The sequence below is a fragment of the Pimephales promelas genome, chromosome 16 (genome assembly GCF_988280905.1).
Source record: "Pimephales promelas chromosome 16, fPimPro1.hap1.1, whole genome shotgun sequence".
Lineage (NCBI taxonomy): Eukaryota > Metazoa > Chordata > Actinopteri > Cypriniformes > Leuciscidae > Pimephales > Pimephales promelas.
In genome coordinates, this window is record NC_142784.1 from 21,788,754 (window position 1) to 21,809,768 (window position 21,015).

Here is a 21,015-nt window from a genome sequence, read left to right on the forward strand (position 1 = left end):
AAAGAACCACAAGATGTCGCCCGACACACCATCAATTTAAACAACAAACACCTGCTGCTCTTCTAGCCATGTGGACTTTCGGAAATTAAACTCCAATAAAGCACGCTTTTCAGACTCAACAGTATGCTATTTTCTTTCAGTTGTTTAGTGTGTCCAACAGTGAAATTATAAAACTCCATGCACACTACATATCTCAAAGCACATTCTGGTGGAAAGTCCATTTTGAACATTTATAATGACCGACTTTGCCTTCAGAAGGATTGATTATATGAAGAACTAGGCTATAAAGGATAATGAAGAGGCTGGAGAAGCTCTAGCGCATCAAAGATACAATCTGAGCGAAAAACGTCGGCAACTTTCTTTTCTACTTTCGCAAATTACGAAATCCCCGCACATATAAGCCTACTACATCTCCCACAATTCCACTCTGACACGAAGGGGCGGGACTAGACGTAAAGAAATCACACGCCCGAGACGCTCATTTGCTCAAACACGCCTTACGATGAATGGGCGGGGATTCTCTTGTTTGGTTTTTGTAAAAACGAAAAAGTTACACAAGCGTTCAGCGTCAGGCTTTTGTAACATATGTATTAGATACTATTTCATTGTTGCCAGTCGTAATTGACCAGTCAGTGTCTTATCTTCAACGTTGTATCGGACCGAACAATCTGAGCACTGAAACAAAAAGCCTTTTTTTTATTAACAAAGATAGTATCGATACATTTGATTCACACAAGGGCTCTGCCTACAGAGACGACATAGTCGCTTTTGTTTGGACTACTGAAGGTTAAAATAAAATAGAAACAAACAATTCGGGATGTATATTTGACGAAATAACGCAAAAAGCGGGGTTATCAACGAAAAGTCCAGACGCGCGCGAGTATCTCGGGTTGTAACAAGTAAACAGAAGCGCGCGCTTAAAATATGGAGTTGAATTCTGTGATTTTGACCGCTGGATCCTCGGTGGGCTTTTTCAAATTGGTAAACTATGGAATCGGCAAACTTCCCATTCCCGAGACAGCTCAGAGGAACGCTTGGAAATGGAAAAACATCTCCACATCTTTCGTGCACAGCGTCATAACTGGAGTGTGGTCCGTGCTATGGTGAGTGCCAGAATTCCCCCACATGTGCATGAGGAATACACCCATATACTCCCATATGAACCGTCTGTTTGATGCCTTTATCAGATGTTTCAGAATTTTATCCAAGAGTACCATCTTTTCGCCTGCCACCCACAAACAGACACTGGCCATTTGATAGGCTGCACATTGACGACACATGTGGTTTATATCACTTGATATATGAGCGTTGTTCATTACTACATATTTTACAAATGTGATGCACTTTTATTTAAACGCCATGCCCTAATCATAATTCGTCTGTATTTGTAGTTTTTGCATGCACCCCCAGATGGCTGAGGATTTAATAGCAACGCACTCCGTTTTCTCTCACGCCCTAGTGTCTGTGTCAATCGGTAAGTATAAGGAATTTTGTTTTCCTATTTAAAAAAATGAACATAAACGCCCTCACGTCAAAATGTTAATGTGATGAGCTCGTAATCACGACTTCAACAGTAGGAAGTAGGACATTTCCGATAGCACGTGAAGGCAGCATTATGCCCATGTTTTACAAACACTCTCTTCTGTCATGTCCAGTGTAATTGAAGGAAACTGGGTCAGACTTCACAGGTGACCTTACTGGACTTTTTTATTTTTTTATTTTTATTTTTTTTGACACAATTAAGCATATCTCCTCAAAATCTGATTGCTCCTGATTAATCCATGTTTTTCTTTACTTATAAAATATTTTTATTTGCATAAATTAAAGGTACAACAAATAGTAACATGATTCATAAATACTTTATTATTTAAATCATATATAATGTATTTGCATTGCAGTGAAGGCTGCATTTTTGCATTGCAAAAATGATATTTATCTGACATGAAACTTTTTAGAAAACAAAAACATCCAATGTAATTTTTTTGTTCCCTTTTGATTATTAGCTATAATTTGTGTAGTGTGCTGTTTTGCACTGCTTGAATGTAGCACAGTTGACTGGAATGTTTATTTCAACCAATAAGTAGATGACTCCCATTTAAAATTCCAAATACCAGAAATATTCTGAATACTGTGAGGAATCCCACATACAGTTGGCAGAGATGTTAGCTTTAGCTATTGAATCAATGGCTGCCTTTATGATCCATCCCAGCAAGGCACCAGTGCTACCCCCATAGGTCACATGGCTGTTTATGAATGGGCCTTTGCATTTAAGTTTATAATCTTCTCTCAATAATAAAAATAATACAGAACATGTATCCCAATCCTGTTATCTATGCATGTATATACCCATAAAAACCTAATTGTGGCTTTTCATGGTCTTGCTCAAAAGTCTGAGGAACGCATTTTTCTAAAATGCTTCATTATAGACATATATCTATTTATCCTTTCACCTGAGATGGTAAGGCTTGTTTCAGAAAATTAACTAGTGTAATATGAACCAAAACAGGCATGTTCTTTGAAAATGCTTATCAGTACATTTATATTAATGAAGTCTCATATTTGGCTTCATTTGTTGTTGATATGCTCTAAAATTCAGTCTCTCTGTGGAGACCCTCTTATTGGGAAATGGATGGATATAAATAGCTCTCTAGAAATGACATCTTGGTAACCAACACAATTGTTGTCATGGGATCTGTTGGTTGAAAAACCTGTTGGAATGATCTTTGCACTGTTTGAGAAATACAGTGTTAATATGCATTTATGTGTTTCAGGGTACTTCATATATGACTTCTTTGATATGGTTATTAATCAGAAGATCAGCCATTCATGGGAGCTACTTTTCCACCATGTAGTGGTGAGTAGACATAAAATATGGTAAAAAGAAATTATGAATTATTTGGAGAATCCCAATTACTTAACTGCTAAATGGGTAAAACATTTGTTTAAGACCATTAAAGGGATAGTTCACTTTGAAATTAATTTTTGATATGTTTTAGCTTACCTCAAGGGCATCCAAGATGTAGCTGTCTTTGTTTCCACAGTAGTTTTAATTTGGATATTTTTAGGTCAAACCGTTGTTGTCTATCAGTCATATAATGCAGGTCTATGGTCACCACCTCAGAGCATCCACAGAGAAGTCCAAATCAAACAATGTAAATGTAAGTACACATTAATGGCCTTAGACACGAAACGAGCGGTTTTTGTGAAAAAAAGAAAGAACAGTATTTATATAGTTTTTAACCTCTTGTAACCACAGCCACGTCCAAGTGATCTGAGGGTGAGGGCACTTCGGTCTGCGCAAGTGCTGGAAAGTGCCGGAAGTGATCTCTCACGCGTGTACGTCACACCTTTCACTGAAGATCTAAACATATTTAGATATACAGAAAATCACAATAGAAGACGATTTCGATATATCAACAGACAACGTTGTTTGTGTTTCGCAACCGCACGGGAGATCACTTCCGGCGCTTGCTCAGACCAAATCGCCCACGCCTTCAGATCACTTGGATGTAGCTGTGGTTACAGAAGGTAAAACGATATAAATACTGTTTGTTTTCTCACACAAACCGCTCGTTTCGTGTCTTAGACCATCAATTTACTTACATTTACGAGTCATTGAATCGTGTTCAATTTGGACTCCTCTGTGCATGGTCTTTGAGATGGTGACCATAGACCTGCATTATATGACTGACAGACAAGAACAGTTTAACCTAAAAATATCAAAATTGAAACTAATGCGGAAACAAAGACGCCAATATCTTGGATGCCCTTGAGGTAAACAAAAACATACCAAAAATTAATTTCAAAGTGAACTATCCCTTTAAGATTTCTCAGATTTTCTCCAAGTTGTCATTTGTAACGCTTCCAGACATTTCTTGTCTCATTACATTCTGATTATTTTAATAAATTGATGCAGATTTTTTTAAATTAAATTAAAGGCCAACAAGTACCATCTTAATTTCTTAGTACATAATAATTTAAATAAAATGTCATTACTTTTTAATTACAGAAATGAAAATTTGGATGGTAATTGTGCTTCATTTTAAATAAAATAATAGAAAAAAATGAATGAGAATTAAAGAAAGCCACTGACTTGGTGTGAAGGAGATTTTGGTGGTAAACCATAACGTCATTCCAAAAGCAGTTTTGGTATTACTCACTAATCTAATTAAAGCTACACACACCTGATTTCAGTGTATTCACAAAGTAGTGCAACCTGTCTGACCACCTTTTTTTGCTTTGTGTCTTTGTGTGTGTTTAGACATACTTGAGGTGAGAAGGTCAGCAGAGGTAACCGAGGGTAAACTGCTGAAATAGCTAAGATATGTACAATAAAGAAATCAATAGAGAGGCCGTTTGAACAAATCGGTTGCATTAGCTCAGTACATATACAGATTATCACAGCCAGTGTAACCTGCTCTGTTGCTATGGGCAGAGGAAGGAGACTGTCCAAGTGGGTTTTCTGAGCTTTGGTTTGTTTGGTGTTCTATGGCGTCAACATTTGGTAAAGTAGCCAAGTTGTTGTTGTTGTTCCCTCTTTTCTTGGGATTTCATTCAGTGAAGTGCCTGGAGGGAACATGCTGCTTAGCTAGATTCCTAATGGCAGTGTGAGAAACTGTCAGACCCTCTCATCTCCACCCCATCCTGTTCTTTCCCACTGTTTACATCATGAGCCAAACTGTAATAATAAGAGAAGCTTTGTTTTAGACGTGTCTGGTTTGAATGGAATGAACTTTAATAAACATATTAATTTCTTTTAAAGAAAATTGCCTATTCAAAACTTAAATGGTAACGTGTACATAAGAACGAGCCTGATATGAGGTGAAGACGTGGAAATACTGATTGCTTGAGGAGACATAAATTTGCATTGGACAAACACGGTTAGTGAGGCCCACTATCTACCAAAGTAGTGTTGTCGGATGCCAGTATAGTAAACGGAAAAAGAGAACTGTTACTTAAATTAAAAATGGTTTGCTTGGTTTGTGAAATTTAAAAATGGTTTTGTTGGTTTGTGGGTATTACTGCTTGGCTGTCACTTTTGCAAATACTCAAGCTTCCAGAGGTGGTTCTGTGAAATACATCACGCTAACCCAATAACATTTTTGGCATTTGGATCACCACAAACCTCCTTTAAATCAGTTTCTCAGAAATGGGGCTTTGTTGAGCAAATGTGTCTCATCCCACATTCATTTAGCACAACTGAGTTTGCTAATTAAAGCCTGCAGGCCTCAGAGGAGGCTCAGATGATCAGTTTGTAATTGTATTAGTGCTCATTCATTACTAGAATCGGTGGAAAAATGCAAAACACAGCGGAGAGAGTGCGATGGTTTGGCAGAGTCAAGGGTGATTGTTAGTTCACCTAAACACAGAAGCCTGAGGTGATTGTATTTGCTCAATGACAGATTTTACTCAATAGCTAATGTGATGCAGTCGAGTGGTGCCATGCCAGGAACCTCTACTACAGCCCCCTGCATTTTCTGTAGTAACTGCCTGATAATCCAGCTCTGCTGTGTTAAACCTGCAGCTTTCCCTGACTGATTCAAGCTGACTCTGGATAAAGCTGTGTGAGTTTGCATGAGTGGTAAACAACTCATCTGTAGTAAAAAAAAAAAAAAGGCCTCCACATTCCTGACATTACAACTGCATTGGTTTTTGTACATTGAAAACAAGTTTAAATGAAACTGCATAGTTTTGCTCAACCAACTACTCGGTTTGGTTAAGTATGCTAAAGTTTCTGTTTATTTTTATTTTTTAGCAGCTAATTACCAATAAAACTAACCAGAAATGACGCGAAACAGCATATGCGCCAAAACCCAGCAAAGAAGAGAAGAACACAACACGCCAATATGGACGTCAGACAGAAACTAGTGCTGCACACTGTTTGCGCGATGATTTGCTCTGAGAAAAAAGGCAAAAAAAGAAAAACTAAGATTAACCGGTGACCTCAACCCATGCCTTGCTCTGATTTGCTGTAGCTCATGACATCACTGAGGTTGAGTCGCGCGACAGCTCTGGATATCTAGTATGCTAGATATTTTTCTGGGCTCGGCGATGCGTCTGCGAGTATCTTCGCTGCGTTGTTGGCTCTTTCATACTAACAGATTGGCAAGCGTTGATCGTCCGCTAATCCCCCGCAATTGCACGCGATAACACCCTAACCTGTCGGCGAGCTCAACGATTTGTAAATCGGGCATAAATCAGGCTTAAAATCCTTTAGTGTGAACTTGGCTTAATAATCTTTAAAACTGCTGTAAAAGTGTTTTTTTTTAAAACAATCATGAAAGCATATTGTAGAACACCCCAAAAACAAAATCAAGACTTCGTAAAAGGGCATAATAGAAATGGTACCCCTTTAAACATCACATTTATCTTTTTTTATTGCTGAAAAAGAGCGTTAAATTTTCTTCTCCTGCAACATTTCACTTTTGGTTTGAAAGAGCTTTTTGTTGTTATTTAAAAACAAACAACCAAGTTCAGCCCAGGAGAGAAAAAGTAACATAATGCATTACTTTCTTTAAAAAGTAACTAAGTAACACAAATAGTTACTTTTTAGGGAGTAATGGGATATTTTAAATCATTTCTTTTAAAAGTAACTTTCCCCAACACTCTGGTTTGATTTGATATAATTCCTTTGTAACCTAATGTAATTTTATTTAAAAAAAAAAAAATGTATTACCTAGTTACCCACAGACTACCGGTATATCCGCTGCAGTTGTTTCTGCAAATGATAACAGAAAGTGTATACATTAAGTCAAAGGTTAACAGCTTTGTGTTGGAAGGAAATGGAAAGAATAAGAGGCATCGGAGGAATGAGAAGGAAAGAATGTGTACTAGCAAGGGAACCACTTTTGTCTCTAGAGTGTAATGTATTTGTGGTTGGATCCCTCCTCCTTTTGCAGCATGCATTCAGCATTTTCCAGACAGAAGCAGAGACATCTGGTCCACATATGCTCATGCTTAGCACCCTAATAAAAGAGATACTCAATTTCCTCTAATTAAAACCTGTAGATCTAGAAACCTCTGTCTTTCTCTGATATAGACCCTTCGCCATATCACGAGAGACCTCTGTTTGTACTTACTGCAGCAAACATTCCTGGATAACATGATGTCTGAGCCAAAACAATCAACTTATAAAATAAGATCTGTCCTCTAGCAACCAAAAAAAAAGAAAATTTACATGAAATTCTGAAAACGTCCTGGCATTTCTTTTAATGGAACTTCCTTGTATGAAGTGGTTTCATCTGATGTTTGTCTTTCCAATAGATAGTCAGACTGAAAATGTTTGTAAATTTTGGCACTGAGTGATGTGATGATCACAAAACACAGGAATGCTGCCGGCTAAGGAACGATTATTGGCGTGTTGGGTTCAGAGTGTATCGTACTGAGAATAAGGCCTGAATTCACATGGTCCTGTTTGATTCAGAGCGTTTCAATGCCTCAAGTCTGAGTACTTCTAAGTGGATCTGGAGCACCACCCCATAGTACATGTGTGGTTCCCATGGCAACTGTGTTGTGCATGTGTGAATGCATGATGCTATGCACAGTTCTCAAATTATGAATGCTGTTTTTGTTCATCAAATGGAGGGATTGAAACGCTATTGTGCTTAAAAATAGCTTGGTCTTTTGTGTGTACAGTTTCAGATTTTTTCATATCAGTACTTTAATATTCTAATGCCAAAAGATGATGGTACTGTCTTTGTTTTGTCTAGTTTATTTGGGTTTACATAAACATAGTATACTCCAACAAGTATGAACAAATACATGCAAAATGGCTTGTTGTAAAAGGGTGAATTAACTACCGTAAGTTCAGGGCCAGTTAGATATTTTTTAGCAAGGATGCGTTAAATTGGTCAAATGTGACAGTAAAGACATTTATAATGTATTTTTTTAAATGATTTTTTTAAATAAATGCTGTTCTTTTGAACTTTATACTTTTTTTTCAAGATTCTTTGAAATAGTGTTTTTTTAAAGTCCCCGTGAACCGGAAGTTGCAAACGATTTTTCTCCAGTGCTGTGACGTATTTCCAAGTGAAACGGAATATTGAACAGAGGGCAGGGTTTTACTCTAGCGCTCCTCCTCTCCATCTCTCGCTCATAGCAAACTAATGGTTTGAGGGGAGTGGTTAAGCGTTTCCCCACCCAAACTGTGAAACCTACGTCATCAGAAAAAGAAACCGTTCCAGACCGGAAGTAACTTTTCCGATTTTGATTAAAGATTACCAAGGTAAAACATTTTTTAAATATATTTTTACTTGCACGGATTAATTGTTCACCACAAGACTAGTAATATGTGCTAACAAAGTAAATAGGTTCAATTTTGATTTCACTGGGACTTTAAGCAACTGTTTTCAACATTGATAATACTTTCTTGAGCAGCAAATCATCATATTAAAATGATTTCTGAAGGTACATGTGACACTGGAGTAATGAATGAAAAAAAATTTTTTTAAATTATTTTATTTGTTACTTTTAAGCCGTGTGTCCACCAAAGCGTTTTTCCTCGCACTTGGCGTATGTTTTCAATGGGAGTGCTGCGTTTTTTTAAACGCTATGGTTACTGAGAGTTGAAAAATGTTCAACTTTGGATAAAACGCAGCCCTCATCACGGTCACTTTTTACCTAGCCGTCCAATCAAAGTGGAGGAGGGGCAGGACTAATACCTCACCGACCAACTGTCACAACTTTCTTTCTGTACAACGACATAAACCGGTAGAGCTAACCAAACAAAATGGATGAAAAATACATTTTTAGTATGAAACAAATCATCTGCGAAATCAGTTACAAGTAAACTGTGCTGCGAATATTCTGTATCATAGCAATGAAACATCTCAACGGAAAAAACGCTGCGCTACCAGAACGCTCTCAAATGCCCTCAGCTAGGCGTCTTCAGCAGAGCGTCTAGCGTTTTCAGCTCCCTAAAAATGCTTTGGTGGACACACGGCCTGACTGTATTTTAAAAAATAAATGCTGACTTTTGTGAGCATAAGAGAATATTTCCCCAAAATGGTATTAATCATTTTTACCGACCTCAAATGTTTGCCTGCTAGCATGTGTAATTTTTTGGGGAGGGTCCTGCCATTATTTGACATGTGCTTTATGGGGGTTGTACTAACCTAGCCTTGCTTTCCTCAGGGTCAAATTATATTTACCCTGTCTTGTCAGGGTGAGGTTTGTGACTTTTTCGTGTTTTATTTCACAGTGTGGACTTTGTCCTGACCATGACTGGGTAAACATCTCCACCACAATCTGACTGTCATTTACAAAGATAGAAGGGAAAACTGTCAGCATCTCCTACACTTTTTAGTGTTCATTTTCAGAGAGATATGTGGCTAGTGGTTTTCCAAAGTTAGCCACTCAGTATTTTCACTGGCCACACTTTTGATGTGGATACCATGTCACTTTAAGACCTGACATTTCTCAAATGTTTCCGTTCACTTTAAACATAACTGACTACGTTTACATGCAGCCAATAACCCGATCGCGAACGGCCATGTAAACACCGGCAAAAATATGCTCATGTCCTGGATTTTAAAAACATATTTTAAAAAAATTTGGATTTAAAAAAAAAATATTATACCTGGGGTACCCCTTTTCTAACCCGAATTTTTGGTCATGTAAACGCGTATCGGCATATCCCCATAGTGATTTGTGTTCTGGTCATGTTCTATTCGCAAGGAATCTTGGTCTTTTGAGTAGAGAAACTTCTCGGCACATACAAAAATCCATGTGCAGTATACCAGAAGTAAACAAAATACTGTGAAGATTAAAGATATCACCAAACCCTGCTAGGAAGTTTGTCTCCACAGAAAATTGTTTGGCTTAGTATAGATTTCATATGTCTCCATCACTCACAGCTATACATATCTTGGAATGTTTCAGAAACCTTCTCTTCTCCCCGGCCGCTTCAAACTCTCATGTTACCCAACTTTAAAATCATCAATGATTCACTGGATTGTTGGACTCATAAACACAAACTGGCATGTTCATTACTTATTTTCCCAACACTAACACTTCACCACACCCTTTGAGGTCAGCTCTCTCAACACCTTCATTTCACAACCTTGTATTTTCACATACACGCCTTCAGCTTTATCTCCCAGCCCAGTTTCACATCCTCACATCATCTGGCCCATCCTTGCTCTTGAACTGGGAGGGACTTGCTTATTAAACATATATATATATATATATATATATATATATATAATATGTAAATAGTGCATATTTGTAAATAGTGTAAATATGTAAATAGTGCATATTTTTTTAAATTATTATTAAACAGTGGTTTATTAAACAAATTGTGTCTCTGTCTATAATTGATTTCACTTTTAATTAAGTTTCATTTAATTAAGTTTAATTAAGATAAAAAAAATTCAAGTTAATTTATTAAATTGTTCTCGAAATACGCGCAAATGAATTTGTGCCAAAATAAATGAACATAAATGCAATGATTTAGCGTATTTTGACCAAACTTGTGCTGCGTCTCAATTCGCCTACTTATACTAGACCCTAAAAGTATTTACTCTTTTTGTGAAGAAAAAGTAGATACTTTTGAGTGTGTAGCAGAAAGTAGACAAGCTTTGGGACATACTATCATGTATACAATTGCGTCTTTAACTAGCTCTCTCTTGCATCCTGACATGGTAAACTGGCCTGTCAATCAAAAATTCTCCATTTTATTTAATTTCCTACCATAATTTCGAATTTGCCGATTTTCTCAATGGCGGTCAGTTCTAAACACAAGAAAAGCCAAAACTTTTTCATTTAATGTGAAAATGTAATCAGTATGGGGGTCTTCACAATTGTTATTCAAGAATAAAAATCCAAATACATAAACAAGCCTTGAGCTTTGGCAATTTCTTATTTAAAAAAAATGTAAAAGTCTAACTGTCGAGATTTTAAATAACTAGAGATGGAACCACATACAAACATACTTGCATTTGTTTGCAGCGCAGTCTTGCCCTCAATATGGTGAGCGTGTTGATGTTCCAAAGTGGCCAATAGGGCCAGGGGAACTGGCGAATGTTCAACACACAATTTAATAATAAAATGAACAAATACAAAACGAAAGTAAAAGACAGCAGTCCCTTGCGGACAACTGCTGTCACATATAATAAAATAAGTCCAGGCCTGTCTCTCTCTCCTAGAGAGAGATGCAATGCCGGTGCGTCGCGCCAGTGTTGCACATGAGCGCAAGTGTTTCACTAAGCGCCAGTGTCGTGCCCTTCTCTCACGGCCCTCGGCCTCGCTCTGCATGCTCGCCACGTATACCGTCCGGGGATTTCTGACGTACTCTTTTTCTAATATGCTTTGGGACACACTTATTTTAATCATACACTGTTTAGGATGGATAGTATGGACAGGGTATGTTTGTGTTATGAAAACCATGACCTGAGTGTAGGCCTATTTTCTGGACAGTGTCACCCAGTGGTGAGGAGAAATTGATATTTTTGCTTATATCTGAAAGGTTTGGCCATGATAATTGCTGTTAAATTTTAAAATATCATTTATTTCTGTGATGGCTAAGCTGATTTGTAGCGGTCATTCAGTGTCACATGATCCTTCAGAAATCATTCTAATATGCTGATTTGGTTCTTATCAATGTAGAAACGGATGTGCTGCTTAATATTTTGAGGGTTCAAAAGAGCAGCATATTTGATATGATTTTGTTACATTTATGAATGAACAATTTTTTTTTTGTACTGACCCCAAACTTTTGAATGGTGGTGTAAATAGTGCACAATATATATGGGCCACTTTTAAAGGTTTTTCTTTCTTGAATCATCGTAAAAGTGACCGTACCAACTATCCATCAAATGCTTTCATTTGTGTGCGTTTGTGTTTATCTTCAACGAAGTTTGTGTCCTCGCTGTTAAGGCTGATTTATACTTCTGAGTCGGACCTACGCCGGAGACTCAACGCGATAGACTACGTGTTGGTTTTCATTTATACTTCTGCGTCATTGTCTGCGTTGACTCGCAATGGGCTTTATGCCCAGCTGCACTACTTCCTAAACTTCAGCCAGCTCCTTGTTTCCTGTCTGCAATTATTGGCCAAATTGATTAATCCAGGTGTGCCTGACCTCAGTTGTCATGGCAACAATAATCAGACACACCTGAATTAATCAATTTAGCCAATAATGGCAGACAGGAAACAAGAAGCTGGCTGAAGTTCAGGAAGTAGTGCAGCTGGGCATAAACCCGAAGGAGGGGTTCTAGCAGACCAATCACAGCGCTTGCATCCGCATAGAATTGACTATGAGAACTTTCTCAGTGAGCTTGTATTCCTCACATGCTGCTCAAGTGGGCCTGTAGGCAAACCGTTTCACCTAAACGAGTTTCACCTGTAACCAGGCTAACTGGTTTCAGACTGGAACTGCTACCCCCATACTCAGGAGTTGTTTGTGTCTGCCATGTTTTTGTGTGTGTGTGTGTGTGTGTGTGTGTGTGTGTGTAATGGAGAAATTAGAGACGTACTAGTGATAATTGACCCCGCAGGGAGAGGTTAATGAAACCAAAGACACATACACAGACCTTTAGGTTTACAACAGGGAAACAACCTGTTGGTTTACAACAGGTAAGCAACATGGGGGCATTCTAACAGGCATGTGCTGATCTGATGTTATTATTGCATCAGCATTATTACTTTTTATGCATAATTGTATTGAAAATAGGGTTTTTTGATGTAAACAAAAATACAGGTGTGATCAGCATATGCTTTTTTTATTGCTCCCATGTTTTTTCTTTTCTTTCTATCCTCTGCATGTCATGTCCAGGATTGTAATTATTCTCACCAAGGATGCATTTATTTGATCAAAAATGTTGTAAAAACTGTAATATTGAAAAATATTATTACAATTTCTTGTTTTCATATGACATCACGCCACTGCGTTCCCATGGCGCGAAATGCAGATGGAGGGCAGGAAGTGATTTTCTATATTTAGGAAGCACTATAACAAACTCAAAATTCCATCATTTATGGTTGCTCAAATTGATCAAACCACAAGGAGTTTTTATCGTGTGCCAAAATTTGTTGTTCATAAGGGGGGGTGGTAAAGTATTTGTAAAGTCCAAGTATGTCTGTAAGACGAGTTAGTTGCTGATATCTACAGCCTCGATGGCAGGAAAATCTCAATTCAGTTGAAAATCGGTCCTCTTCATAACGTAAGGATCACGTCCAACATATGTTTAGATTTTCTGTTGATATATTTCTCTTGTAATTTTCTGTTGATATATTTCTCTTGTAATAGCGTCTAAAATAGTACAGTACGGATTTTCCTCCATCTCGTCCATTGCGCTCTTCACTCCTTGCCCTCCATCTGCATTCCACGCGTCAACACAATCACGTGACTGCAAACCACCTATTCAAAAAGAACTGATTTTCTTTGAATATATTTTAAAAAGTAATTTATTCCTGTGATACTAGTTGAATTTTCATCATCATTACTCCACTCTCCAGTGTCACATAATCCTTCAGAAATCATTCTAATAAACTGATTTGCTTTATTATTATCAAATTTAAAACGGTAGTGTCGCTTAATATTTGTATGAATAATACACACATTTCTAATATAATAAAACTAATGACTAGAAAGTTCAAAAGAACAGCATTTATTAGAAAATTACTTTTTTGGTAACATTATAAATGTTTTTATAATGTCATTTTTTATTAATTTAATGCATCCTTGGTGAATAAAAGTGTGCTGTACATTACAGTAAAACTATACATTAAATCAGTATATGTGTCTATAACATGTTATGTGACGAATATGACATTAAGACTTTGCTCTTTTGTTGTCAATGATTATGTTCTTGTCAAGGCTGAGAAGGGTGTTAAAGTGTTTTATCTCTTTATTATGGTCTCCGTTCAAATATTAGGAATTGTACAATAGTGAGTGTTTGTTTTTGATGTCTTTGACTGGCGACATGATGTCTAATTTTGTGTTTAAGGCAGGTCTTGTTATATTCTTACTAATATGATATGTTCATCAACATAGTATTTTACTACTTCCATATAGTAGACTGATGTTCTTCTCACCTTTAGGAGAAAAATAGTCTCCTGAAGATAACAGGTTTGTTTGTGATGTTCAGAGAGTTATCCAACTCAAGCGTTGTGTAAGCAGACAAGTTAACCCCATCAAGAGAAAGACAAAGTAATAACCAAAGGTCAACATCCTCCCAGTCATAAGACTGAGGTCACACAAATCTTATTTAGTAATCAACCGTCTTTGGAAAAACAGGCCCTTCACTTTCTTTTCTGTGTAATTGCTTTAAATAAAGTAAAAAAAAAAAAAATCCAACTATTACTGTTTACTGTAATCTGTGGTCTAACTGTAAACCTCTTTTGTTAGACAATGTAAAGCATACTTGGAAGTGTTTACAGTCCACATAGCTAGATAGTCAGCTATCATACATTACTTGCCTGCTTCAAACACGCACACCATGGGCTTTTGAGAGAGAGCAGCAGTGCTAATGGCAATAACATTACTAGCCTTTACTGCTGTGACATTCCTCCTGACCACAAGAACCAGGCGGGTGTCATGTGAAAGGTTGCATTACAGACTCATCCCGCGAAATTTATGTTCTGTTACAAAAGCAGTTGCGTCACTGGAACAACGCCCAGTCATGTAACTTAGTATTGGACGTCATGTAACCGCACCTTTGTGCTCTATGTAAGACTCATGACACCGGTTTTGATAACAGATTTGTATGTTATTTAATTTTAAACGTAAATAAATTATATAAATTGCACGAGTTCAGAATTATAATACTCATGGATCTAAATGCTCAATATTTAATAAGTGCTTTAGATGACATACAATTTCAGATTAGTCCATGGTCGTTACAATGTTTTGTAATGTTAGGTATAGACTGCCATCTAGTGGAAGATAACTTTCCTTTTCAATCCTCTTTCATCCAAAAGGAAATTTTACATTTAAAAAAAAAAAAAAAAATCGATTTAACAACAAACCCCCCACCCCCAAAAAAGATACGTTATCAGATATATATATTTTTTGAAAACAATATTTTTTTCAATAGTATAAGTAAATAGTTTTATATTGTACCATAGTATTTTTTTTCATTCACATTATTTCATTAAATTAAAATCAATGCCACATACACAGTCAGTCAGAAATTTCACCTTTTGTTTTGTTTGGTTTTTTTGCTCAGATTATTCTTAGAGCTGGTTGGTTTGGTTCAAGACTTGGTATTCTTTATTTAAAGGGATGTTAAACCCAAAAATTAAAATTGTCATGTACTCACCCTCAAGTTTTTCCAAACCTGAATGAATTTGTTTCTTCTGTTGAACACAAAAGAAGATATTTTAAAGAATGACTGTAACCAAACAGTTGTAGGGCACCATTGACTTCTATAGTAGAGAAAAAATACAATACAAAGTCAATGGGGACCAGAAAATGTTTAGTTACCCATTTTCTTCAAAATATCCCATTTTGTGTTCAATAGAGGAAAGAAATTGAACTTGATGGTGAGTAAATGGACACAATTTTCATTTTTGGGTAAACCATCTCTTTAAGAATGCTAATAAATGCTTATAGAGACAATTAAAGGGGAATGAAACTATTTGTAGTGTTGAAATCATCTCTGGGGTCGGTTTAAACTGTAGAACTCCAGCTGGATTAGTGTCACTCATTGTGATTGAACGCTTTGGCTGCTGTCATGTCGGGTTTTGGACTGATCAGCAGAGCCTTTGTGCTCCTTGTCCTCAGCTCAACCTCTCCCTGCTGTTATCAGATGATTCAAAACACACGTTCATTTGTTTCTTGTCTCCTCGCAGCAGATTAGTGTTGAGAAGATGAAAGAGCTGCTTCTGAAATTAAGCACATTAGTCTGTGTGTAGCTTAACTAGCCTATTTAAACTTTCTGTAGATGAATGGATGGGTCAGACACAACCTTAAAATGATATGATGAAAGATTGTTTCTGAAGGTAATAATTGCAATATGGATGGCTGTACAATGGTTTTGCACTAAATGTGCTAACCTTGAAATTCATGGGAGGCCACACAAATTAAGCCAAATATTTTTGGGCACAATAGGCACCCCCTAAATTAAATGCTTATTTGGAAATAAAGAACGAATTAGCTAAAAACTACTTTGCCCTCATGGGCTGAGGTGTCCCTCTAGCAGGCATACCACAGTATGAGTGGAGTGGATTTCAGTCCATGCTAAAAGCATTCTGTAATGACTCTTTCTCTAATCCACTCTGCAGTTTCGATTTCTCACTCGCATTTCATCAAATTTAATGTAGTAATCTTTAAATTGTAGGTTATATGTCATGTTTCGGTTGTCTAGTAGTCGGAAATTAATAGGAGTGTGGGGCAAAACTGCCACCAAAATGAATAAAAATGCCTCAATTTCAGATTTGGGACCAAAAATGGCCTTCTAATGAGTTGTAATATCACACTAGCTTGAGAGCTGTTTTTCTCAAATACCCTATCAGCATGATTGCAAATGTGATATTTATTTTATGTAACAATTCAATAAAAAGTTACTTTTTTAGATTTATTGCTTTATTTCGCAATGAAAATAGTTCCAAACAAACACAGCAGAACAGAGTTGCATCTTAATCTGCATTTTGAACGAATCAGTTGAATTAAACTGCGTCTGACAGAAGAGTCAACAGCGTTCGTGCACTTTTTTCTCGCATGAGAAAAATGTTTAGAAGAATTATGTAGTTTGTTGTTGTTTCTTTGACTACACACTCAAACGGTCTTGCGACCCACCAGTTGAGAAACACTGGTATAGATGATAAAACAGCATGTGAATGAATGTGATGTTCAGTACAAGACTAACAATGATCTCAAAATAAATCTATCTAGCCCAAACTAGCTTTTACATACAAAAAGTGTTTAAGAACATACACCAAGGGATAAAAGGCTTTTGCTTTAGGTAATGTGGCAAATTCTTCAGCAACAGAAGTTTCTCAGCCTTTATATTTAGCTTTAGATGTTTTGAATGTCGTCACAGGTGAACACAATTCTGCCAATCTATCGTAATATTGTAAAAACTGGAAGAACTGGTTGAGGAACAAAGTCTTTTCTTCATTATTGTGACTAATATCCAAGAGAAAATGGCTTCTCAAGCAGAAACAAAATGTAGGATGAGATTTAATTTTGTCCATCAGGAATTTATTGGATTATTAGACTGCCGTGGTCAATATTGAAAATGTATGTACTGTATACTGTCCTTGTCCAGAAAGGAAATAAAGACATCATCAAAGTTGTCCATGTGACATCAGTGGGTTTTGAAGCAACGCAACAAAAATTACGACTTTATTCAGCATTGTATTGTCTTACGGTTCTGTTGTAAAGAACCGGAAGATTTCAGTGACACTGATGACGTAAGACTCTGCTACCGTGTATCTGGTGTGTGCGAGCTTCGTTCACAGTCTGAGGGAGATGCACGCTGTAAACAAAACACTCTTCGCAAACATGTCTAAGGATTTCGACACAGAGGAAGACTTGCATTTTTTTGCTCAGCCATATATATATATATATATTTGAACCAGAATACATACACCAGATACACGTCAGCAGCATCTTACTTCATCAGCGTCACTGAAACGGATTGACTACAGAACCGGGAGACAATACAATGCTGAATAAAGTCGTTATTTATGAACCAATGTGTGGACTACTTTGATGTCTTCTTTATTTCCTTTCTGGACAAGGACAGTATACCGTACATACATTTTCAATGGAGGGACAGAAAACTCTCGGACTAAATCTAAAATATCTTAAACTGTGTTCTGAAGATGAACAGAGGTCTTACGGGCTTGGAACCACATGCGGGCGAGTCATTTATGACATAATTTTCATTTTTGGGTGAACTAACCTTTTAATTGATAATTGGTATGAAAAAGGGGGAAGGTATTGTTACTTCTAGTGCATTTGAATATTTTTACATTTGTGTTTAAATTTCCAGTAACAAATAATCTTTACAAAAAAAGATTAAATAGGGCAAGTATATATAAAAAAAAAACATGTACAGATAATTGTCCATTTCATAAATTTGAGTGCATTCCTAATAAAAAAAAATCTCAATCTCTTCTGTTTGCAGGTGATCACCTGTTTCGGGATCTCGGTTCTGACCTGTCGGTATGTGGGTTTTTCAGTGGTCGCGCTGTTGGTTGAGATCAATTCGATCTTTCTGCACCTGAGGCAAGTGCTCCGCATGGCCAGCCTGGCCAAAAGTACTTTTTACCGTGTCAACAGCATGATAAACCTGGGCACCTACGTGGTGTTTCGCATCAACACTCTGGCCTGGATGACCCGCTGGCTGGTGCTGAATCGTGACCTTATCCCCCTGGCCAGCTACACCATCGGCAGCGTGGGTCTGGCCATCATGACCGCCATGAACATTGTGCTGTTTTACCGCCTGATGAGAAGTGACTTCATGAAGTCCAGCCGTGAGAAAGAGGTGAGGAGTGAGAAGGAGAAAGAAATGTAGGAAGACGACGACGACGACTCCTGCTCTCCCACTACAGCTCCAACCAAATCCACTCTCATCGCCAACTGTTTCCAGACTTTTGGGGAAAAACTTGCTGACTTCATTACTTCAACACCTGCTTGTCCAGTCATTTTGACTCCATCTCATGAAGACCTCAAGCTGTGCTAAGATATCTCTATGATGGCTGTTGTCACAGGTTTACAGATGTCTGAAACAGATGACATATTTATACATTCAACCTTATGGTCAAATACTCCTGCACGGTTTTTAGACAATGACTTGAGCGTATGAAACACATTATGTTTAATTTCAAAGGAACTGGATCTGCTTTCCTTAATCTAATCGCATGCTAATGCTGATTGACCGCACTTAATGTATACATTACCTATTAAATATGAGCAAATATTCTGCTCAATTACAAACTACTCAAGTAAGGTTAAAAATATGAAAAAAGAACATAAAAGTTTGATTTATTTAAGCTTGCCTCATTAACACCTACAGCTGCTACCTCATTAGCTTGTAGCAGGATCATCCTAATTCTGTACACAGGGACAATTCATCCAAAAATGAATATTCCCTTTCTTCTGTGGAACACAAATGAAGAGGTTTAGTTGAATGTTCACGCTGCTATTTTCCATACAATGAAAGTGAATGGTAACCGGTGGCTGTCAAATTCCCCCCCAAAAAATAAAATCAGTTCATACATTTGAGGACAGATATTACATTTTTGGGTGAACTGTCCCTTTAATATATATATATATATTTTTTTTGTAGTTGAATTTCTTAGAGCTGAATTTTAATGGAAACTCTCTGTACTGACTAGTAATAGTAAATCAGCTGACCATGGACAGGAAGTGCTCAGTGATCAGTACTGTATTTCACAAAATTGGGGTAGGATTTGATTTGGTCGTCATGACCACAGTCTTACCCTGAGCATAAAGATCACTGTTAGTAATTTACCCTTTAAGTGGAGGATCTAAATCTCCATGCTGGAGTCTTTACAACCGTTATCAGAATTAAAAACACCCCTGCTCATTATTATAGAGCAATATGTGTGAGGTTTGAGATCTGACAGGACTGTCATTGCACAAATCATGCCTTTAGGTGGCACTACACACACACACACACACACACACACAAACAATGAGACCTCATGTTAGCTTATGCTAATGCTTAGACTATAGAGAGGCATGGTTAAAGCAGTACTTATTTTGATTTAAAGGTGCAGATTTTTTTTTAAATGCAACTTTGTAATGTTTCTTTTTTTGTGTGTGTTTTGTATAACTGTAATTTATTTGTCCTTAATATCCTTGATTGTTGTGGTTTGATGCAAACTGCAAAAAAAAAACAACTTTTTTTTTTAAACACATTGAATGGTGGAACACTGTTTTGTGCAAAATGATGTTGTGATTTTGTTGATGGTGAACAAAGAACGGTCCTGGTGAGATGTACTAAAGTAAAGGCATTTATTTGTTTAGCCTTATTTCATGTACTCCGTGCCATTGAGATTATAGACTGAAGTCGGATTATAATTTGATTGGGCAATAGTGGCCTGTTTATCCGGTGGGAATGTTGACGCACTATAATCACATGTAGCATCACCGACTTGTGCCACAAAAATATTCTTTTCAAATCACCAAAGTTTATTCATAATGTTTCTTTCAGATACTCCTGCCTTATTTTACTGATTGAAGAACAGATAAAGCTGCTCATGTCAAAACTATTGCAGGAACTTGAAAGCACGTGAAAAATAGAAAATGTAAACGTTTGCATTGAAGTAGTAAAACTGAGTTTTTTTAACTATTGGCAGCTTCACGTTGAGACTGTGTGCTTGTATATGTGCTCCCTTAGTGAGGTAATTGGTATTTCAATGTATTTAAGAAGGAAACATTTTCAATTTTAGTTGAGAGAAAAGCTGATGTGACTTTTTTTTAAATAGAATTGCAGCAGTTTGATTGTCATTTACTTGAGAGTGGAGTTCTGTACTGTGTTTGGTGAATGATAAGTTACTGTTTTATTGTGGATCTGATTTTTTTGACCACAGTGTTGCAGTTATCCAAAGCCAGAATTTCTAAAAAATAAAGAAATCCCAGCTGAAAAAATAGATTACCATGCCCATGCCTATAGGAGAGCAGAACAAAATTATTATTATTTTTTTTTTACCCTTGCTGTATGAGTTATCCCAATGAACTGAATTTTAAACAATTGTGTCTAAAAATGTATATATATAGCATAATAATTTTATTTTTATTTGGGTGAATTTTGTAATTAATATAAAATTATTTGTTTGACCACTTTGTTGTCAATTGTGAAATAAAACATGTTATTAACACTTTATTTGAAGTTTTTGTTTTATGGAAAAGATAAGATGGTATAAGAGGATTTAATAATCATATATGATTTACATTTACCAAATCATTTTCCTATTATTTGACTTTTTTTAATGTTGCTTCATGCAAAATTAGTGGTAGAATTAGTCAATTTCATCTCTGCTAATGAAGATGATTTAAAAAAGAAATAGTTCAGCCTTCCATGTTACGAATCAACTCCC

General features: G+C 36.7%; 1 protein-coding gene across 1 annotated transcript; it reads left to right on the forward strand.

The window, feature by feature from the left end:
• The first annotated feature begins 519 nt into the window (after window positions 1-519).
• Window positions 520-20,801, forward strand: tlcd2 (TLC domain containing 2). Its single transcript, XM_039670981.2, has 4 exons — window positions 520-1,103; window positions 1,392-1,474; window positions 2,772-2,854; window positions 18,075-20,801. Exons 1-4 carry the CDS (start codon window positions 925-927, stop codon window positions 18,462-18,464), a joined length of 735 nt encoding a protein of 244 aa, XP_039526915.1. The 5' UTR covers window positions 520-924; the 3' UTR covers window positions 18,465-20,801.
• Window positions 20,802-21,015: the final 214 nt, after the last annotated feature.